The sequence below is a fragment of the Asterias amurensis genome, chromosome 7 (genome assembly GCF_032118995.1).
Source record: "Asterias amurensis chromosome 7, ASM3211899v1".
NCBI lineage: Eukaryota > Metazoa > Echinodermata > Asteroidea > Forcipulatida > Asteriidae > Asterias > Asterias amurensis.
Window position 1 is genome coordinate 17,286,168 of NC_092654.1, and position 20,907 is coordinate 17,307,074.

Sequence of the window (20,907 nt, forward strand, 5' to 3'; positions counted from 1 at the left end):
AGTAGAATACAATGATCTACACAAATACGCCTCGAAATTGCGTGGTTTTTTTTTTTACCCTGTCGACTAACACGGTCGGCCATTTATGGGAGTCAAAATTTTGACTCCCATAAATGGCCGACCGTGATAGTTCGCGACGTAAAAGGAAAACCGTGCAGTTTCGAGTGATACTTGTGTGGATTATTATATTCTACTTTTAAAACATCTTTCTAACCATATGCATTTCATAACAAACGGTTTCAAACGCTTTAAATAGACCAACTCGTCCGATCCAAGGCAACGTGTTCCTTTAAGGCATAATCATTCCTGTATAGTACATAACACATAGTAAATAAACATGTCCCTATGCGCTTTAGAGAAAAACACAACTAAATACAAAAATACAAGGTTTACTGGGTAACACAAATAATGGATGAATTAAATGTTAAATAAGTGTGTCTTTAATTAAAGCAATCTGAAACTTAACATGGGAGTCAATGTTTCTTTTTAAATGTTCCGGGAGGTTGTTCCATAACGTTGAGTCAGTGTGAGCGAAGCTGCGTTCACCGTGACTTGGTCATCACTGGTAAACAAACATTTGTTTCTTATTAGAACGAACATTTCTAGAAGGTGTGTACAATGTTAACAGCTCTATCAAAATAATGAGGAGGGGGAAAAGTCATAAAAACTTTCATAAGCTTAAAACAATAATTTAAATGAAATATTGCGAGCGTGAAAGGGTAGCCAGTGTAAGTCTCTTAGAATAACAGACACAGATTCATGTTTCCTAATACGAAAAATAAGACGAGCTGCAGAATTCTGCACAACCTGCATCTTCTGCACTTGACGAGCCGAAATCCCAGAAAGGAGGCTATATTGCAAAAATCAATTTCACCAAACGCTTCCTAACTTAGAATTCATCTTAGGACTTGGGACGCATTTATCCCATCTTAAGATAGGACGAGTTACTCGTAGATAATCGGAGGTTCGAGAGACTCTTACTTCTGAAAAGAACTGTCCTGCTTTTTAACTATTACCAGGGCGGATGGTGTAGAAAATAGACCGGACTAATACTTTAGCTTATAGACGATGTGACCTATGTTTACATTCAAACCGCCCTCTGTTGACAAAACACTCTATACTTCATGTTTCGCCGGGCGGTCACAGTAAGATTGCGTACACTTTCTAGCTTGCTGCCAAAACACAAAGGTTTTGCCCGGCGGTATGCGCGCGAATCATGTTATGGTTTTCGTGTGACGTCAGAGGTCACATCGTCTATAGGATCGTAATTAACTGTACTGCTTCGGAGTCAGTTCTGAATTGGTCTCAATTTACGTTTCGACTAGCTAGTCATCGTCAGGAGACTGAATAAAGTACTACTTGGCAAGTATAGATACACACATGGTGTTACCGCAAACCAAATATACATAGGTCATTGTTATTACATGCTTATTTGTGGTATGTTGCGTCCATTTAATACGCAGGATCTTTCTTTGGCATCTCATGTCAAAAGCATCTAGCCTGGCTTCGTCTCTTTCTGTCAGACTCCAGCATTCGGCGGCGTACAGCAAGGTTGAAGGTTGAAAGGTTCAGGTTGAAAGGTTTCAATTATACGCAGTCAAATTCTACACCAACATTACATGGATATGCTCTCTGTTCAAAATTTATGTTCAAAATCTTCAAAGAATATGTTCACTAAGACTGGGGAAATAGGAGACCCCATGGCGATTCCCAAAATCTGTCTGTAATATCCATCTCTCCATTGGAAGTATGTGGACTTCACGCATGTCATTAATAGATCACGAACAGCTGGCGTTAGGCTGGTTCGATCATACAAGCGTGTACAGTTTGCCGTGCATTTAATCGGAACGTTGGTTGTGTGTGTGACCGCCATAGAAATAGAACCCGGAAAACGCTGAGCTCGGTCTCACTCTGTGTCGTCTGTGGACGCAGCGTATCGATACCAAGACTACGTTATAAAGGTAAAGGGAGCGCCGCCGACTTGAGGGGAGGACATCAACAAGTTAAGTATTGTTATTTTAAATGGGCACGTCGTGGAAAGTGGTGGAGCGAAAACTGTGAATAACACAAAATTACACGGTTTCATTACGTCCTTCAATATAGGTCAAAGGTGTTCTCAGCATCCTTGTATGTAATAACAATAATTATTAATGCATCAAGGCAAACTTCCTGAGTGTGGACCCTACAGTGTACAAGCTGAAATAACAGATCTGGGCGAGTTTAGTGTGCTACATAAATTAAGCTAGACTTTAGTTTGAAAAAAAACGCAATAGGTAAGCGTGTAGGGGTTTAAATCGAGACTTTAAATACGTATAGGCCTTAGGTATACTTTTTAAACGTTGCGTTTTTTTAGAGAAATTGGACAGAAACGATAACAATTTGTATATAGTACACGTACGTTTACCTCAAAATATTGACAACATGCATTCTTTATGGATTAGGTTATTGATGAGTTGACAATTTTCAATATATATTTACCTGATGACGGAGAATATTCATAAATACATTTATATTTACTAATGATTACGAAATAACATTCTTGACTTGATTCAGATTCCCTCAGAGTGAAGGAGGAGTTGAAGTATCATCATGAATTTTTCAGCCACCAGCGACTATAACAAAGAAGACGGCCATTTCATCCAGCATGGCTTAACAATGAGGAATATTAGTAAGCTAGCATTCCAGCCCAGCGATGAGGTACTGGACGTGGGTTGTGGAACCGGTAATGTGACTAAATACATAGCCGAACAAGTCAAAAGAGTAACAGGTAGGGATTCTATATTATTTAGACACCCCATATCTCCCATATTTTCACTTAAGGTACTTGGGTGGCCAAGAAGCGGAGGGAGTCCAGCTCATTGGCACTATTTATGGGGAATGGCCAGTTAGGGAAAATACATTATTATTATTATTATTATATTATTTTATTTGCCATAACAGTACAAAACAAAATACATTGACAATATACCCCGAGATGGGCAAGGGTCAACAAAAGCAAATACATACTGTGATCCGTAGATCTGTTGCCCTACATCTGGGGGTACACAATATAGATTAACATAATATATTACACAAAAAGCAATATTAAAAACAGATAATTATACAACCAAAAGTAAATAATAAATATCTAATAAGAACAAAAAATAAATAAGTAAAAATAACAGATAAGGTAAGGATAAACAATAAAAGGAAATAAATAAATAAATAAATAAAAGCTAAACATGGGGGAACATAGCGGTGCACGTGTCATAACATAGGGGTGTAACCGGACCTACAGATGGTTTACTGACCTACAAAGTGGTTATTAAAGTGCAGTAATGATATTTAAATTTCTTCATTTTTTTCTCCTTTGTGATTAACTTTCGAAAAGGTATCGACCTTTCGGAAGAAATGATTGCTACTGCTCGTACCAACAACTCAGCAACTAATATAAACTACGCTGTGTGGGACGCACAAACAGTTGGAGACAATCCCGAATGGCGGGAAAAATTTGACAAAGTCGTCAGCTTCTTGACACTAATGTGGATCCCTGACCAACTTAAAGCACTGAGGAGCATTTTGACGTGTCTGAAACCGGGAGGGGAAGCTCTCTTAATTAGCGTCAGTCGAGATGTAGTTTTGAAAGAGGGCATGCAGTTCTTACAAAGTCACCCCACGTGGAAAGATTACTTAAAGGTATAGCAAATTGAATTAATAGTGTGGGGGGGGGGGAAACGCAGTTGGAAATATTATGTAACCCACTGATCTTGATTGCCATTTTGGTACCCATCATTCCTTGTGTGTTATTGTGCGGTATGCAATGCGAGTGAGAGTGCGCAAGAGTATTCAGGCATAATTATTATCTTTAAAGCTTGGTGTCAAAAACAGCTTGGATTTTTTATTTTTTTTTCCAAAATACTGAAGTTAATTATACATTCATCCTCTATTACTCTCCATTTTCAAACGAGTTGACCGACCACTTTCAACCATTTCTCTGCACATTTTGGCACTGTGCATGTAACCATGACTGGCATTGTTTATTTCAAAACCACAAAGAAGAAATGTCGACTGAAAACCCCCCAAAAATCACCGATTGAGGAGAATTATTTATTCCATTTTGTTCATTGTTGATTAATAGTTTAATTTGGTTCATTGACTTCAGGAGTGTGTATACTTAATGCATCCTTGGAACCGATCAGTTGAAGAAACTAAGGATGTATTCCAACAATGTGGTTGGACGAATGTTTGTTCTGATCTTCAAGTAACTGATCCGGCACCAGAAAGCGTCATCAAATGTAAGTGTTTCGGTTTGCATCATCACACAATTACTTCAACGGTTTAGTTTTGGTTACACATGCTTTCGGATATGCTATGCAGCACTTACGCTTTCACAAAGTAAGTCTTCTCTAAATCTATATGCCTTTACATATATTCATAATTAACCTAATCATCTAAAGCCCGGTTCATACTTCCTGCGAATGCGAATGCGATACGAATGTTGACGTCACAAATTCGTAACGAAATTCGCACTGAGTTGAACCGTGTTCAACTCACTTGCGAATATCGCTGCGAAAGGAGGGTTGTGACGTCAAATTCACGTCAAATTCGCTTCGTATTCGCATTCGCAGGAAGTATGAACCGGGCTTAAGTGTGATTGAGTATACGTAATGACTTGATTCTGTTTTTTGTTGCCTTGTTTGTTTTCTTCACTGCATGAAGTGTTTTCCAAGACGGTGTTCGGACTAACTGCGCAGATCCCGGATATTCACCAGGATGCCTTGCTCGACGACCTGTGGCATTGGATGCTGTCAAGATGGGAGGACAAATCTCAAGTCGGACTTGTCCAACTACCCAACCAGGTAATCGTCATCAAGGCTAGCAAACCAGTTGCCTGAACATATGATAATCCGGCTGAGACTTAAACGGGAACCATGCCCAAACCTTATAAAGGTTTTACAAACAATATTACTATACACTATATAAAACATTAAATAGACCTGAGTTTGTTTCCCTATTACTAATCTGCTAGTCACAAAGTACTGTGGTCAAACTGAAAACTCTCATGGTGGACTCCAGAGAATTGAAACTGTACACAAGATCGGTGCCATCTAGTTCCACTCTAAATCGATTTGAAATTACTGTTAAAAATTTGATGTTTTTGTTTTAAAAGCTCAAATCTGAACATTCTGGAACAGTGGAAAGTATAATATAAACATTACTTTCGGTTATTAAGAAAACGGATAGATTGTGACTAAAACTGACCTTATTTTAAAATTTCCAAAATTGTAAAATTGTAAACTGGTATAATCTCATCAATGTATGTACATTTTGTAATTGGTTCTTAAGGAGGTAAAGGGTGTGTCCCGTCTTAAAATAAAGATGACACAGCCAATGGGTGACATACTGTTGTTTGAAGTGTCCTTCGAAAGATGGTGTGAGGATGCATTTTATTGTTGTCTTCTGATTTTGTGAAGAATTGTGTACTTTGAAATGATCTTGTTTAAAAAGACAAACACAACCACAATTAATAGACCTTCATCACGGTGTGGCCATCTTGATTTTTACTTCATTCCAATTCATTGCAACCAAACTGAGCCTGGACGACATAATAGTCGGGTGCCATGTTTGCCCAATGAATGTTAGTATTCATTACTGTAATGGAAACAGGGAACATGACCAAGATGGAGACAGCGTAATAAAGGTCTATCGACCTTTCTTTTGCAACGTCACAGCCCGAGTATTTGTCAACCCAGATTGGAAAACTATGGAAAGCCGTAAGTGCAAATCAAGAAAAAATTTCAATTTTTGGTAAAGATTTAACCAAATTTGTTGATTTTGTTTAAAATAAAACAACTAATTATAAGAGGTATTTTGTTTGTTTGAAGTTTGCAGAAAGTGTTGAATTAGGTTAAAACATATGTTAATACGATTGAATGTTTTACTAACATTCGGCCGGCCATGCCAACCAAGGCGGATTGTTTATCAACAAAGGAAAGGTCTATAGTCCAGCTCCACTGAAAAAAACCTGGTGTTAGAAAATGGACACCATGGGTGTTGTCAGATAGAGATACAGAGAAGATTCAAAGGTTACATCAGAGATGTTTAAAGGCAGTGGACACTATTGGTAATTGTCAAAGACTAACCTTCACAGTTGGTGTATCTCATGCATAAAATAACTAACCTGTGAAAATTTGAGCTCAATCGGTCATCGAACTTGCGAGATAATAATGAATGAAAAAACACCCTTGTCACACGAAGTTGTGTGCGTTTAGATGGTTGATTTCGAGACCTCAAGTTCTAAATCTGAGGTCTCGAAATCAAATTCTTTGAAAATGACTTCTTTCTCGAAAACTATGGCACTTCAGAGGGAGCCGTTTCTCACAATGTTTTATACCATCAACCTATCCCCATTACTCGTCACCAAGAAAGGTTTTATGCCAATAATTATTTTGAGTAATTACCATAGTGTCCACTGCCTTTAAGTAACACAAATTTTTGCCAGAACAACAACATTGGTACTCATTTTGGTTTTTACCCATATAGACTGATGTGTGCCAGCACTGTATACTCGACACTTACCCGAGTTCTGTGAAAAAAATCACAGGCATATTACTCGGGTGGGATTCGACTCTACGACCTTTGCAACTCTAGAGCAGTGTCATACCAACTAGACCACCGAGATTAGTCGGTGTTATTTTTCAAACCCTACGATGTCAATTTGGATCCTCTCTTGGGTGTGTCTAATGTAAAAACACCCATGGTGTCACTTTCTAAACCCCATTTTTTCAGTGTACACATAACTTCATGGGGCTACACAATAGAACTCTGCACTAATGGTGCTCCAGGCTTGATGATCCTTGGGGAAAATGAAAAGGATATTATCAAACACATGCCTAGGCTGATCTACGTGCTCATAAAGGTGTAGGTAGGGTTCAACGGATTGTTTAATCAAAGTTGAATTTTTCCCATGAGAAAAAAAAATAAAAAATCGAAAATCAGAATCAAATAGTCCGAATATCATGCCTGGGCGCCCCATCAAGCAAATAGAAGTCTTTTCCATAAAATTGGGCAATGATTGGATAGTCATTCATCTTTCAGTTTTTGTGGCTGTAGTAAAACAAAATTGCGAGTGACAATTTCTAAGTAGACATATCCACCTTATGCTGGTGTATAATTGTACACGGGTTAAAGGCAACTAAATGATTAGTTTTGCATGCTTAAAGGCAGTGAACACTATTATACACATATTGACTGACAACGAGGTAACTATTTGTGTGACCAGAAGAGCGACCTATTTCCCGGTGCCGAAGGCCGAGGGAAATAGGCCCCTCTTCTGATCACTCACAGGCCCGAGGGGGAATAGACGTACACTAGTTACCGAATTATGCCAGTCAATATGTGTTTTATAACACAACTCGGTCTTAACATGTCAAATAAGAACAGAAAAGGGAATTTTGTAGTTTGTTCACGGTTCAAGTCAAGAGAGGGCGCTGTTACCGCGGGCACTATTTGCAAGACTTGTGCCCGCTCTGGTACTATTCCCGCAAAACACGCGCGCGCGATCACTAGCCTATATTAGTTCATCATACGTGACCGTGTTTCAGCCAACCAGAATACAGAAAAAGCAATATATTTACTCTAAATAATTATTAGCATAAAACCTTTCTTTGTGACGAGTAATGGGGAGAGGTTGATGGTATACAAATATTGACTGCTTCGAGTGCTATGGTTAAAACTATGACTCCCGAGGTGATCCCCGGAGCGTTCTATTTTCCCGAGGCGAAGCCGAGGGAAAATAGAACGCTACGGGGATCACCGAGGGAGTCATAGTTTTTAATCATTGCACGAGTAAAAGCAGTCAATATTTGTTTTATAACACCCCAAACATTTCTAAATACTGTACTATTATTATTAAGTTACAGACCTGAATGCTACAATCCACGGACGACGCGAATACAGATTGCAAACACTTTTACTTACTGTGTTGCATGTAGTGTCGTGCAATCCGAAGTGGTTACAGACTATTAATTTATCATCCCAGTACACGCAACGGACGTCTGGGTACTGCACGCCATGTGCTAGTCTGTCGGACTAGCGCACGGCGCCATGTGCTAGTCTTCGGACTAGCGCATGGCAAACCGACGCTCTATCACACGGCCGTCGTCTGGCAAAACTAAGACATGTCATGTGACGCGCTCTAAACCAATGAGCAGGCAGAATACTTGCAAGGGGTGTTATAATATAAAACATTGTGAGAAACGGCTCCCTCTGAAGTGCCATAGTTTTCGAGATAGAGGTAATTTTCCACGAATTTGATTTCGAAACCTCAGTTTATGACTTTTATTACCATTGATCTCTCGCATCCAGCACAGAACGGATCAACCACAGGATTAGTTGTAATATACCATATATTTTGATATTTTGGAGTTACACTTCCAGGGGTTATGATCGAGCAAGGCATGCTGGGAAAAAAATGGCGCGGCAAGATCGATCACCCCTGGGTACAAGGTTGCCCCGGGAGCTATTCTACTTGTCATGCGCACTACCATTGTGCGACGTCATCCCCCGGGCGCTATTGATCGTGGCACTGTTTTGTAGACACGCACGAACATCGATCCAACACATGAACAAACTTATGTGCATTTTGTTTCACATTCATAATTTTCTTTTGTTCCGGTAACTGAATATGTATGAAGATGAGGTCGTTCATTCACACGCCGTACTAAAACAATAAAGTAAAACAATAAAGCATGGTTTATTTCGGGTGACTAGTCGATGAGCTCCCCTCGGTATTGGAAGTTGACAAACTAGTTACCAAACTAGTTCCATCGGCTTCGCCTCGGGAGCTAATATACACATATTGAGAGGCTCGGAGTGGAATGGGAGGAAAATTATCGCAAGGTAAAATTTGGACTGTTCCATTTCGCTCGAGCGATAATATTCCTTCCATTCCACGAATTAAATCCACTCAATATTTGTGTAATATAACTGACACATAGTTCCTTGTCATTTGATGTAGTTTAAAATTATAACATTATGTTTAAGTAGCTGCGCGGCGGCGCTGTACTGCTCAAAAACATTGGGAACCAGGATGATCCTAACTGTTGAATGGGAAATGCTATTCCCCATGGGCGAATAGGTCTTTTTGATCGCCGGTGCGGATGGGAGTAACAGTGAATGTCACGTGAAGTAAGTTCCACCAATCAAATGACAAGGATCTATGTCAGTTATGTTATGTTTATAAAACAAAACACCTCTTGCTCGTTCTGTATTCTGGTTGGCTGAAACACGGTCACGTGGGATGAACTAATATAGGCTAATGATCGCGCGCGTGTTTTGCGGGAATACTCGTACCAGAGCGGGCAATGGACCGATCCGGCCTATCAATCAAACTGAGCGCGTTCACCCATTTGACCAATCACAGCAATGATTGTGGTCGGACAAACTCGGTCATGCGTGCGCGTATGTTTGGCCCGCGCGGCAGAATCGTGCAGAATGGCATTGGGAGTGTTTGTACATACGTGTCTTGTTCACGTGCGCGGTGGGCGGAGCTTAGTGGAAAGCCGGAACGGTCCATGCCGTGTCCGAATTGGTGGCTACGGCTGCGGCTACGACCGTTGCCAGGGGTGTTGCTAAGGGCGTCCTATACTTCAATGCATGATGACGAGGCGATCCGGCCGTAGCCGTGGCCGTAGCCGCCAGTTTGGATCCGGCCTTTTATAGTTCCCACGGTAACAGCGCCCTCTCTTGACTTGAACCGTGAACAACAACTACAAACCTCCTTTTTCTGTTGTTATTTCACATTAGACCGAGCTGTGTTATAAAACACATTTTTTATTGATTAGCATAATTCGGTAACTAGTGTACGTCTATCCCCCCTCGAGCCTGTGAGTGGCCAAAAGAGGGGCCTATTTCCACCGGCTTTCGGCCTCGGGGTCGCTCTTCTGGTCACTCAAAGTCCCTCGTGGGACGTATTTCGTATAACATTACTGCAGGTATGCAGCCCCGCACAGAGCAAAGAACATTGACAGGACGTGCGGTCCATCCAGACAATGAAAAGTTTAATACAAAACTACAAAAGACTAACACTACACTTCATAGGCCCAGAGCGCATGACCAAAAAGGCTGACGAAGAACAGAATATGCAAAGGAAATTGCTTGAATTGAAGGACAGTTCGAGGTCACGCAAGAAAAGAAACTAGGGGTGGTAGCGTACGGCGGAGTCCCTACTAATCGCTGGAGAAAAGGTGTCCAAAAGGCGGGGAAAACTGCGAGAGGGAGCGTGAAACAAAGCTTTGGTGCGAGCAGGCAGGTGACTTGAAATGTAAGTGATTCTGGATGATGGGGGTTGGTAAAAACATTTTCCATGATGGCTTCACATTAATTTTACAGAACCCGTGGTACTGCCTCTCTGCATCATTGCCTTCGTGTAAAGTTGAATCATTGGAGACAAGAATTGTGAATAAATTATACACGTTTTCATTTACCGTTTGTGGTGTTTCAGTGAAACATCATGGCATATTTTTACATTTTTTGTGACTTTCCGGTCACTAGCGGTGGTTCAAAATTTGGGTATTAGCACACGAGGGTGGTTGGTATTCAATTGTGTGTACACAATTTTTATCAGGTCTCAACAAAAAATTTTTTTCTGTGTTATATCCATACGACATACGACACCATAGTTGAGTGAAGAACCAAGTGCGCACGCGCAAACTCACATACGCCAGGTCGCCCATTGTCTGTATAAAGGTATGTGGGTGATTACGAGGTGTCGTTATAAACGACTGCGGTACCACGGGCTCGACTTTTGAAGTCCCTTCGTTCGAGCTCCTTCTCTTCCCGCCTCCATGATTCTTCACTCAACTATGGTGTCGTATGTCGTATGGATATAATACAGAAAAAACAAAACTTTTTTGAGACCTGATAAAAATTGTGTACACTTTCGCCCACCAAATCGAAAAACACAATTGAATACCAACCACCCTCGTGTGCTACTACCACAATTTTGAACCACCGCTTGCAACAGGAAAGAATGTAAAAATATGCCATGATATTTCCGTGAAACGCCACAAACGGTCAATGAAAACGTGTATATTCACAATTGTTGTCTCCAATGATTCAACTTTACACGAAGGCAACGGTGCAGAGAGGCGGTACCACACCTTCTGTACAAAGATATCTAATCCTGCTCGTTAATCGGCCGTCCAGCCAGCTTGAGGTCTCCGATCTTTTTCCAATGGTCAGACAGGGACATTGTCAGAGTATTCTTTTGTTACTCTGCGGTTTTGCGGGTCATTCCATGGTATAAGTACAATGGCCTGAAGTTTCGACCCTCGCAGAGTCTGTCTCGAAGGCTTAATGATAACTCAACAAACATGAACAGATAACTAAGTGAAACATAAGCAGTTAAGTGGAAATACATAAATGGGGTTAGAAAGCATACAGAAAAAAGCAAGGGGTAACCATGAACAGGGGGGCAAAAAGGGGAGGGGTGAAGGAAAGGGACTGGCTTGTAGTGCGTATTGGAAGGGTTAAAATCGATCACTGGACATTGCACATGTTATCTGTATAGTACACGTTCGTTTACCTTAAAATATGGACAACATGCATTCTTTATGGAATAAGTTATTAATGAATATTGAAAATTGACAATATTTTCAATTTTTGCCTGGATGACGGAGAATTAATGTATATTAATCAATCAATACGGAAAAAACCTTGCCTTTTTCAGATTCCCTCAGAGTGAAGGAGGAGTTGAAGTATCATCATGAATTTTTCAGCCACCAGCGACTATAACAAAGAAGACGGCCATTTTATCCAGCATGGCGTCATAATGAGGAATATTAGTAAGCTGGCATTCCAGCCCAACGATGAGGTACTGGACGTGGGTTGTGGAACCGGTAATGAGACTAAAGCCATAGCCAAACAAGTCAAAAGAGTAACAGGTATGGACTTCGATAACTGCTCTATATTCACACACCCATAGCTCGGCATAAAAACGTGGTTTTTATTCCAAAAACACACTGCACACCTTTGGTAATTGTCGAAGACCAACATGCACAAAATAACAAACCTGTAAAAATTTGAAGTCAATTGGTCGTCGAAGTTGCGAGATAAAAATGGAAGAAAAGAAAACTTGTCACACGAAGTTGTGTGCTTGCTGAGGTCTCGAAATCAATTTCGTGGAAAATTACTTCTTTCTCGAAAACTATGTTACTTCAGAGGGATCCGTTTCTCACAAGGTTTTATACGATCAACAGCTCTCCATTGCTTGTTACCATAGAGGAAGGACAGAGTTACCAAGTAAGTTTTTATGCTGACAATTATTTTGAGTAATTACCAATCTGACCTACAACGCAGTAATTAAAGTGCAGTTATGATTCTCAAATTTCTTCAATATTTGTTCTCCTTTGTGAATAACTTTTGAAAAGGTATCGACCTTTCGGAAGAAATGATTGCTACTGCTCGTACCAACAACTCAGCAACTAATATAAACTACGCTGTGTGGGACGCACAAACAGTCGGAGACAATCCCGAATGGCGGGAAAAATTCGACAAAGTCGTCAGCTTCTTCGCCTTTACCTGGATTCCTGACCAACTGAAGACACTGAGGAGCATTTTGACGTGTCTGAAACCGGGAGGCGAAGCTCTCTTAATTAGCCTCAATGACGAAGTGGTGTTTAAAGGGGGAATGCAGTTCTTACAAAGTCACACCACGTGGAAGGGTTACTTAAAGGTATGTAATAATACACTAATAGTGTGGGGTAGGGGGGGGGGGAAGCAGCTGCAAATCATGTTATAATGGTCATCACCACCTGTAACCCACTGATCTTGATTTCCATTTTGGTACACGCGTTTAGTCCTTGTGTGCTATTGTGCAGTGTATGCATTGCGAGTGACCATGCTCGCAAGTATACAGACATCATTATTATCTTTAAAGCTTGGTGTCAAAATCAGCTTGGATTTTTATTTTTATACAAATACTGAAAATATTTATAGATTCATGGTGACATTGGCACAACTGTGCATGTTACCATGACAATGTATACACTGCAGGCTGTTATTGTTCATTCTTAAAGGCACTGGACACTATTGGTAATTACTCAAAATAATTATTATCATAAAACCTTACTTGGCAACGAGTAATGGGGAGAGGTTGACAGTATATAAAACACTGTGAGAAACAGCTCTCCCTGAAGTAACATAGTTTTCGAGAAAGAAGTAGTTTTCCTGGAATTTGATGTCGATACCTCAGATTTAGAATTTGAGGTCTCGAAATCAAGCATCTGAAAGCACACAACTTCGTTTGACCATGGTGTGACAAGGGTGTTTTTTTTTTCATTAATATCTCGCAACTTTGACGACCAAGTGAGCTCAAATTATCACAGGTTTGTTATTTTATGCATATGTTGAGATTCACCAAATGAGAAGACTAGTCTTTGACAATTACCAACAGTGTCCGATGTCTTTAACCACAACGAAGAAAGGTCAATTTAAATTCAAATCAACAGTTTTTGTACCTCATTTTGTGTTATCGCCTAGTTCGGTTGCTGTTAATTCGGTTCGGATTGTCCTGATGATTATTCTAGATGATTATTCTGTTCAGTATTGATTAACAATTGTATTTGGTTCATTTACTTTAGGAGTGTGTATACTTAATGCATCCTTGGAACCGATCAGTTGAAGAAACTAAGGATGTATTCCATCAATGTGGCTGGACGAACGTATGTTCTGATCTTCAAGTAGCTGAACCGGTATCAGAAAGCGTCATCAAGTGTAAGTGTTATATGGTTTGCCTAATCACTTAAAGGCAGTGGACACTATTGGTAATTGTCAAAGACTAGCCTTCACAGTTGGTGTATCTCAACATATGCATAAAATAACAAACCTGTGAAAATTTGAACTCAATCGGTCATCGAAGTTGCGAGATAATAATGAAAGAAAAATAACCCTTGTCACACGAAGTTGTATGCGTTTAGATGGTTGATTTCGAGACCTCAAGTTCTAAATCTGAGGTCGCGAAATCAAATTCGGGGAAAATTACTTCTTTCTCAAAAACTATGGCACTTCAGAGGGAGCCGTTTCTCACAATGTTTTATACCATCAACCTCTCCCCATTACTCGTCACCAAGAAAGGTTTTGACAATAATTATTTTGAGTAATTACCAATAGTGTCCACTGCCTTTAATTAATGTCAACCCTGTTTAGGGTTAGTACATATGTTTTAGAAAATGCCATGCAGCACTCATCACGTTTTCACCCCAAATTGTGCCTTCTTCTTTTCCATATTCATAAGCAAAAGTAACATAATAATAATTCATCTAAATGAATGAATGTTATACGTCATGACTTGATTCTGTTTTTTGTTGCCTTGTTTGTTTTCTTTTCTCTTAAGTACTTTCTAAGACGGTGTTCGGACTAACTGCGCAGATCCCGGATATTCACCAGGATGCCTTCCTCGACGACCTGTGGCACTGGATGCTGTCAAGATGGGAGGACAAATCTCAAGTCGGACTTGTCCAACTACCCAACCAGGTAATTGTCATCAAGGCTAGCAAACCAGTTGCCTGAACGTCTGATAATCCGGCTGAGACTTAAACGGGAACCATGCCCAAACCTTAAAAAGGTTTTAATACAATATTACTGCGTACAATATTAATTTAGTCAATACACAATACGTTGTTTCCTTGTCTACTGTTGCTATGCCTCTCTTGTATGTAATGTATTCTACTTGACACAGGGAAGACAACATTTCATTTTTTATTTTATCGTGACGGTCCATAAACGTGAGTCTCTACAGGGTATACTACCGATGATGATGGTATAAAATAAAAGTCAGTGTCAACATAGTCATTGTTAACCAAGCAGAATGTATTTATTCAAGAAAAGAAAACTGAACACAATTTGTCATTTCTCTTCATATAACTTACAATAATAGTTTCTTTTTTTCACACAACAGAAATATGGAAAGAATACTACACACGAACAAACAAAAAATATCTTTTTGTAATCAACGAATTGTATAATTATTCAATCAACTTTTAAAAGTTGATTTATACTATCAAATCATCTACGTAGAAAAAGAAAATGTGACATGGTACCTCGGTCAACACGAGCAATGCAAGTTGTGTTCAACCGGTCACCATTATGAAAAAGACAAGATGTAGAGATTTGTACCTGTCCTGTACGGAGGTCAAAGTTTATCAAAAAGAGTATAAAACGCCAATCCAACAAAACACTGCCAAACCGACCTTAATCTGCCCCACATAACAATTAACAGACGTTACTATTTGTATGTTCAGTATGTACACCAAAGTCTGCTACCACCCCCATCCACCCATAAACAAGTAGGAGGTTCTATTTAAACACTATCAACAAATCTCAATTAAGTTCAATTCGTTTCGTTTGAGTTAAAGGGATCCAGCCGTTAACGATTTCATTACAGTCTATTAAAACAAAAAGGCGCCAAATCTCAAACGAAAATTCAACAAGAAAAAAAGAGCACATGGAGCATAATTGTGTTTTAACTTTCTAAAGGGAAAACAGAACGCACTATTTATTCATTTTCAAGTCTTCCGGACATCAAATTATTGAAATAACTGTCAAAGTTATTCATATAAATTATAATATTAAGTAAGATTGGGTAACCACATCCTTACTAAGCGTAGCCTGTTGAGACCAAGTTCATTAACGCGAAACCACAATAGACCCTTGTACCGATGACATCACGGTTGTTTCCTGCCTTGACGTGTAATAACCGAGTACTGCATTTCTGACAGCTGGCCCCAATTTCATAGAGCTGCTTTAAAGCAGAAAATATTGCTTACCAATATTGTTTGCTAAGCAGAAATGAGCGGGATACCAGTCACAAATTGTACATGTGAAATTGTACTTTGGCTGATAGCCTTATTCTGGTATGCATAATTTTGTTGTGCTAAGCTACTCATTTGTGCTTAAGCGGGTCAATGTGAATTGGACCCTGTGCAGAGAAACGTTTTCCCTGTCTACTGCAAAGTGCCAAACAAGACTGTTACACAATCAGTACTAAGGTCTATTGACTAACAGAAATAAAACAAATAACAATAACGCTTGTTTCTCGGACCTAAAATCGTACATTACACTCTTATAATAATTTAAACTATACACTATATAAAACATTAAAGAGACCTGAGTTTTTTCCCTATTACTAATCTGCTAGTCACAAAGTACTGTGGTCAAACTGAGAACTCTCATGGTGGACTCGGTATTAAAACGAGATCGGTGCCATCTAGTTCCACTCTAAATCGATTTGAATTTACTGTTGAAAATTTGATGTTTTTTTTTTAAAGCTCAAATCCCCTGAAATCTGATCATTCTGGAACACTGGAAAGTACAATACAAACATTACTTTCAGTTCATTAAGAAAACGGATAGATTGTGACTAAAACTGACCTTATTTTAAAACTTCCAAAATTGTAAACTGGTATAATCGCATCAAACGTATGTACATTTTGTAATTGGTTCCTAATGAGTTAAAGGGTATTTCCTGTCTTAGAATAAACATGACATAGGCCCTTTTCAAAACGACTGGATTTGGCTTTTGATTCGGCTCAGGTTAGCTTGGCCTCGCAGTTTTGACAATTGCGTACGTGCCGAGGGTTTCAGACGAGACGAAACCTGAAGCCGAAGCCGTGGTTACGAAAAAGGCCCTACTATAGTTTGAAGTGTCCTATGAAAGATGGTGTGAGGATGCATTTTATTGTCGTCTTCTGAGTTTGAGAAGAAATGTGTACTTTGAAACGCTTACCAACATCTTGTTTTGAAATTCAAACACCACCACAATCAGTAGTCGCTTCACCGACAAAAAACCTGGGGTGTTAAAATGGACACTGTGGGTGTTGTCAGATGTGGATACGGAGAAGGTTCAAAAGTTACATCATAGGTGTTTAAATAACACTAATTTTTGGCAGAACAATAACATTGGTATTCATTTTGGTTTTTACCCATACACTGATGTGTGCCAGCACTGTATACTCGACACTTACCCGAGTTCTGTGGAAAAAATCACAGGCATATTGCTCTGGTGGGATTCGAACCCACAACCTTTGCAACTCTAGAGCAGTGTCATACCAACTAGACCACCGAGATTGGCCGGTGTTATTTTTCAAACCCTACGATGTTAATTTAGATCCACCCATGGTGTCACTTTCAACGCCCCATTTTAGCAGTGTACACATAACTTCACGGGGCTACACAACAGAACTCTGCACTAATGGCGCCCCAGGCTTGATATTTGGTCCTCGGGGAAAATGAAGAGGATAATATCAAACACATGCCTAGGCTGAACTACGTGTTCATAAAGCTGTAGGTAGGGTTCAACGGATTATTTAGGGTTTTTTAATCAAAGCTGAATTTTTCCCATGAGAAAAAAAATAAAATAAAAAATAAATAAATCGGAAATCAGAATCAAATAGTCTGAATATCATGCCTGGGCGCCCCATCAAGCAAATAGAAGTCTTTTCCGTGAAATTGGGCAATGAGTGGATAGTCATTCATCTTTCAGTTTTTGTGGCTGTAGTAAAAAAAAATTGTGAGTGACAATTTCTAGGTAGACATATCCACCTGATGCTGGTGTCTAATTGTACACAGGTTGAAGGCAACTAAATGATTACTTTTGCATGCTTAATTATCTGGGTGTCCCTTGTGAACCTTTTTCACTTGAGTTACAGTATTTTTAATTGGGGAACTCTGACGCCGCGGTGAACTGAAAATTTTGCCAATGAACTCTTTCAATCTATCCCGAAGAGAGCAAACGCTATCCCTTTTCTTGTTCCTCAGCGACATGATTCATAAAATAACGTATTCCAATCTTATAGTACAATGTATTAACATGGGTGTACAAAAAGACAACTTATTTACAACCTTTTGAAAAAATGTTCATTACACAATATTTCTATAATATTTGCTATAATAGCGCAGGAGACCATCAAGGACTCCCTGCCCTATCATTTGGTCCAGATAAAAGGCCACGTAACGATGGGCATAGTGCTTAATAAATTATTCAAAATGGTTGATGTACAGGGATGACACAACATTGGTTTCATGGATGGAGCACACATACTCAACCGGTTTAGTTCCAACAAACTATTGGGCCCCTCCAATATGACGCCAAACTGTTAAAACAGCGCCCTCAATGAGGCAATATAGGGGCAGATCACAACTCTCAGCCAAAGATAGGTCTTCATTTACCTCATCGGTGAGGGGACTGTTTTGAGATTGTGACGTCATATGCAAGGGGTCTTAGACTGTCTATTGAAAGATTGTGGACCTGCATAATGGAGAAAATTAGACAATAACAATTAGGTTTTTGGAAACCCCCTTATCCTCCCTCCCCCTACAAAGCGGGTTGGCCACTTTACGGTCATTGTTTTACCCACGCTTACTCTTTCAACCCAAGGTAAACTTCTCATAGAGGGCCAGAATGTACCAGTGTTATTGACGTTTGTGGCCTGGTAAAATCCCAAACACAGCTAGAGTCCCTTTCGTCAATGGCAAGCCGACAAGAAACCTCTGCAAAAGGACATCAATTTTGGAATGAGGATTTCTGGCACTAATTAACACTTCCTTATTTTGGTCACAGAGCTAGTTAGAGCTCTAGCTGGTGTGTGGGCAGGAGATTCCGTCCCCCCCCCCCACATGGCGAACTGTGTACAAATTTCGTCTGGTAGCACCTTATTTTGAATCAACCGCCACCAGCTCAAGAATCTACAGGGGAAGGATTTCCCGAGGGCACCGGCAGGCCCATTAACAAAGCCCAACTGCAGAGTTGTAATACTCAAATTGGGAAATTCACCCATGGCATAAAACAAGTCAATCACCTGATACAAGGATTTTGCATAGGGGTTTTAACACCAAAGCCAAAATCATAGTTGCTTTAGTTGATGCATCCTATGTGTTATACAACAAAGTATATTTGTTGGCAGTCTCTTTCCCTATAGCCTAAATTTTTAAATGAAACAAAAAAAAGGAAGATTTACAACAAAAAAATTTTTTTACATTTTGAAAGGTGCAATTCTGAAAGGAGTGCATTGAGATCGAGAAATAAATTAATACTCATTTAAAAAACAAAAACAAAATCTGACTCGAGAGTTACTTAATTCCATGCCAATTCGACTACTATCAGCCTCTTATTTCTACAATTTCTTCCATGGATATTGCATGTTGAAGACACCACACAAAACAATTACACCTTAGTTGGTGCCTTGTCCATTTGGTGCAGTAGTTGCCAACGATTGCTTTCACACAACAAAAGCTCTGCAACACTAGCACACTCCATTTGTTGGTGGTGTAGTTGTATCGCGCATACCCTCTTTAGGTGTCAAAGTACACTAAAACTAGATTCAAAATTCCCCCCACTACAACTGTGATGCTTAGCTATGGATTTGAGACCATCGAACGACAGGTCAAAGGCACCTTTTATGAGCAACTAAAGTCTTGGTGTCCTATTCTACGATTCACAAACTGCATTCCTAAAAGTAACTCAAAACAAAAGTAATGTATATCCAATGATTGAAAAACAAAACAAAAAGAAGAAACACTGCCGGTACTGGAAATAAATCCTGCCGCTACGTAGAGTTGGCTGCATGAAATGAAGTTTAGTTGACCACTGATGAGAGGCTAAATTTGAAATCGTTCACATAGTATGCCCGATCTGGTCTACGTCCAAGATCAACCCAGCATCTCAACACTCAAGTCAAGAATCAAGATGTATTGTTTTATCATCGACTTGGAGCGTGAACATTCTGCAAGTAGCTTGAGCACTCTGGAGCAGCTACAGGTAGACAGATATGGGGCATCTGAGGTCAAAGGTCATATGAAGACACAGGTTTCTTTTTGTGAAGCACAGTCAGCAAGACTCTTTCTTGCTGCACACACACCTAATCGTGAAAGTTCACGGTAGACAAATGAGTCAGCTTCGCAGGCTCTTCAAAGGGGGTAGTGGAGAGGGGGAGGCTCGTTGACGGTGATCTTGGGGTCAAGAGTCAGAGGAATCATCCGAGAGGTCATCGTACTCCAGGTGTCTCTCGTCGTTGAGTTCACCAACACACTTGGCTAATGTTGAAGAGGCTTCCGCATTGCTGATGGCTAACTTGGCAAGGTGGACCTCATGCCGACGAAGCAAACTACAGGACAGGAGAAAGAGACAAATTATAAAAAGCTTGAGAAAATTATGCTGGGTATAGAAAACACTCCAAAATAAGTTGCACAATTGCTAATAAAGCATCACCTTTTATTAAAGTTGTTGTATTTCTTACTCTTATCCAGATCCTTTTTAAACGGCCGTTAAAAACTCAAAATCTTATGACACTTTCTTACTCCTAAAAGTGGGGTCTCCTCTTAAAATGTCTTCATTGTGTTCTGAAAATCTCAGGATTTCTTTAAACATTTTAAGAAAAGGGAAGGGATATGTTAGGGGGATTCTGTACAAAACAAAAATAGTGTGCTCAATTATTGGGACAATTTTTTTTTGGGGGGGGAACACCCTCTGCCACATATAGTGGCGTCTCAAAGAATTTTCTTTTCCACAACGCTTTGACAAGAATGTCTTGAAGTCGGGACATTGAAGAAAGCAATAAGTATAAAATTCTATATAAATTGAGTTTCATCAACATACCTCCTGGCATCAGCAGAATATGTGGCCATGTTTTTCAGCACAAGGGCTGCCGTAATGCGAATGCTCTTGGTCACTGGCCCTTCAGACTCACCCTGCAATTGTCAGAAGCCACGATAGAAAAATTAATGGAATTTCACTAAATAGTTAAAATCTTATACCCATTATTTGTAAAAAACGTTAGAGACACTTACTAGTTTACTATATACACGTTACTTATTTATCATTATACTTATTCATATTTATTGTTACTATACATTCAAGGATTATTATTACTT

The 20,907-nt window shown here is 39.7% G+C and overlaps 2 protein-coding genes across 2 annotated transcripts in view; one reads left to right on the forward strand and one right to left on the reverse strand.

Moving 5' to 3' along the window:
• The first annotated feature begins 1,385 nt into the window (after window positions 1-1,385).
• LOC139939579 (uncharacterized) lies at window positions 1,386-15,342 on the forward strand. Its single transcript, XM_071935588.1, has 8 exons — window positions 1,386-2,767; window positions 3,371-3,675; window positions 4,142-4,274; window positions 4,699-4,868; window positions 11,738-11,924; window positions 12,411-12,715; window positions 13,623-13,755; window positions 14,375-15,342. Exons 1-8 carry the CDS (start codon window positions 2,590-2,592, stop codon window positions 14,548-14,550), a joined length of 1,587 nt encoding a protein of 528 aa, XP_071791689.1. The 5' UTR covers window positions 1,386-2,589; the 3' UTR covers window positions 14,551-15,342.
• Window positions 15,343-15,495: 153 nt separating this feature from the next.
• Window positions 15,496-20,907, reverse strand: part of LOC139939986 (uncharacterized) — a 40,997-nt gene continuing 35,585 nt past the window's right edge. Inside the window, exons 17-18 of the mRNA XM_071936175.1 lie at window positions 20,633-20,724; window positions 15,496-20,141 (exon numbers count right to left, since the gene is read on the reverse strand). Of these exons, the coding sequence (XP_071792276.1) occupies window positions 19,994-20,141; window positions 20,633-20,724 (240 nt within the window). The 3' untranslated portion in view covers window positions 15,496-19,993. The remainder of the gene's footprint in view (window positions 20,142-20,632; window positions 20,725-20,907) is intronic.

Bases quoted from the DNA above. Each gene is read 5' to 3' on its own strand.
- LOC139939579 (XM_071935588.1), top strand. From the start codon at position 2,590: ATGAATTTTTCAGCCACCAGCGACTATAACAAAGAAGACGGCCATTTC. The intron at 3,676-4,141 runs GTATAGCAAATT...CATTGACTTCAG, and splicing joins CGTGGAAAGATTACTTAAAG to GAGTGTGTATACTTAATGCA. The intron at 12,716-13,622 runs GTATGTAATAAT...CATTTACTTTAG, and splicing joins CGTGGAAGGGTTACTTAAAG to GAGTGTGTATACTTAATGCA.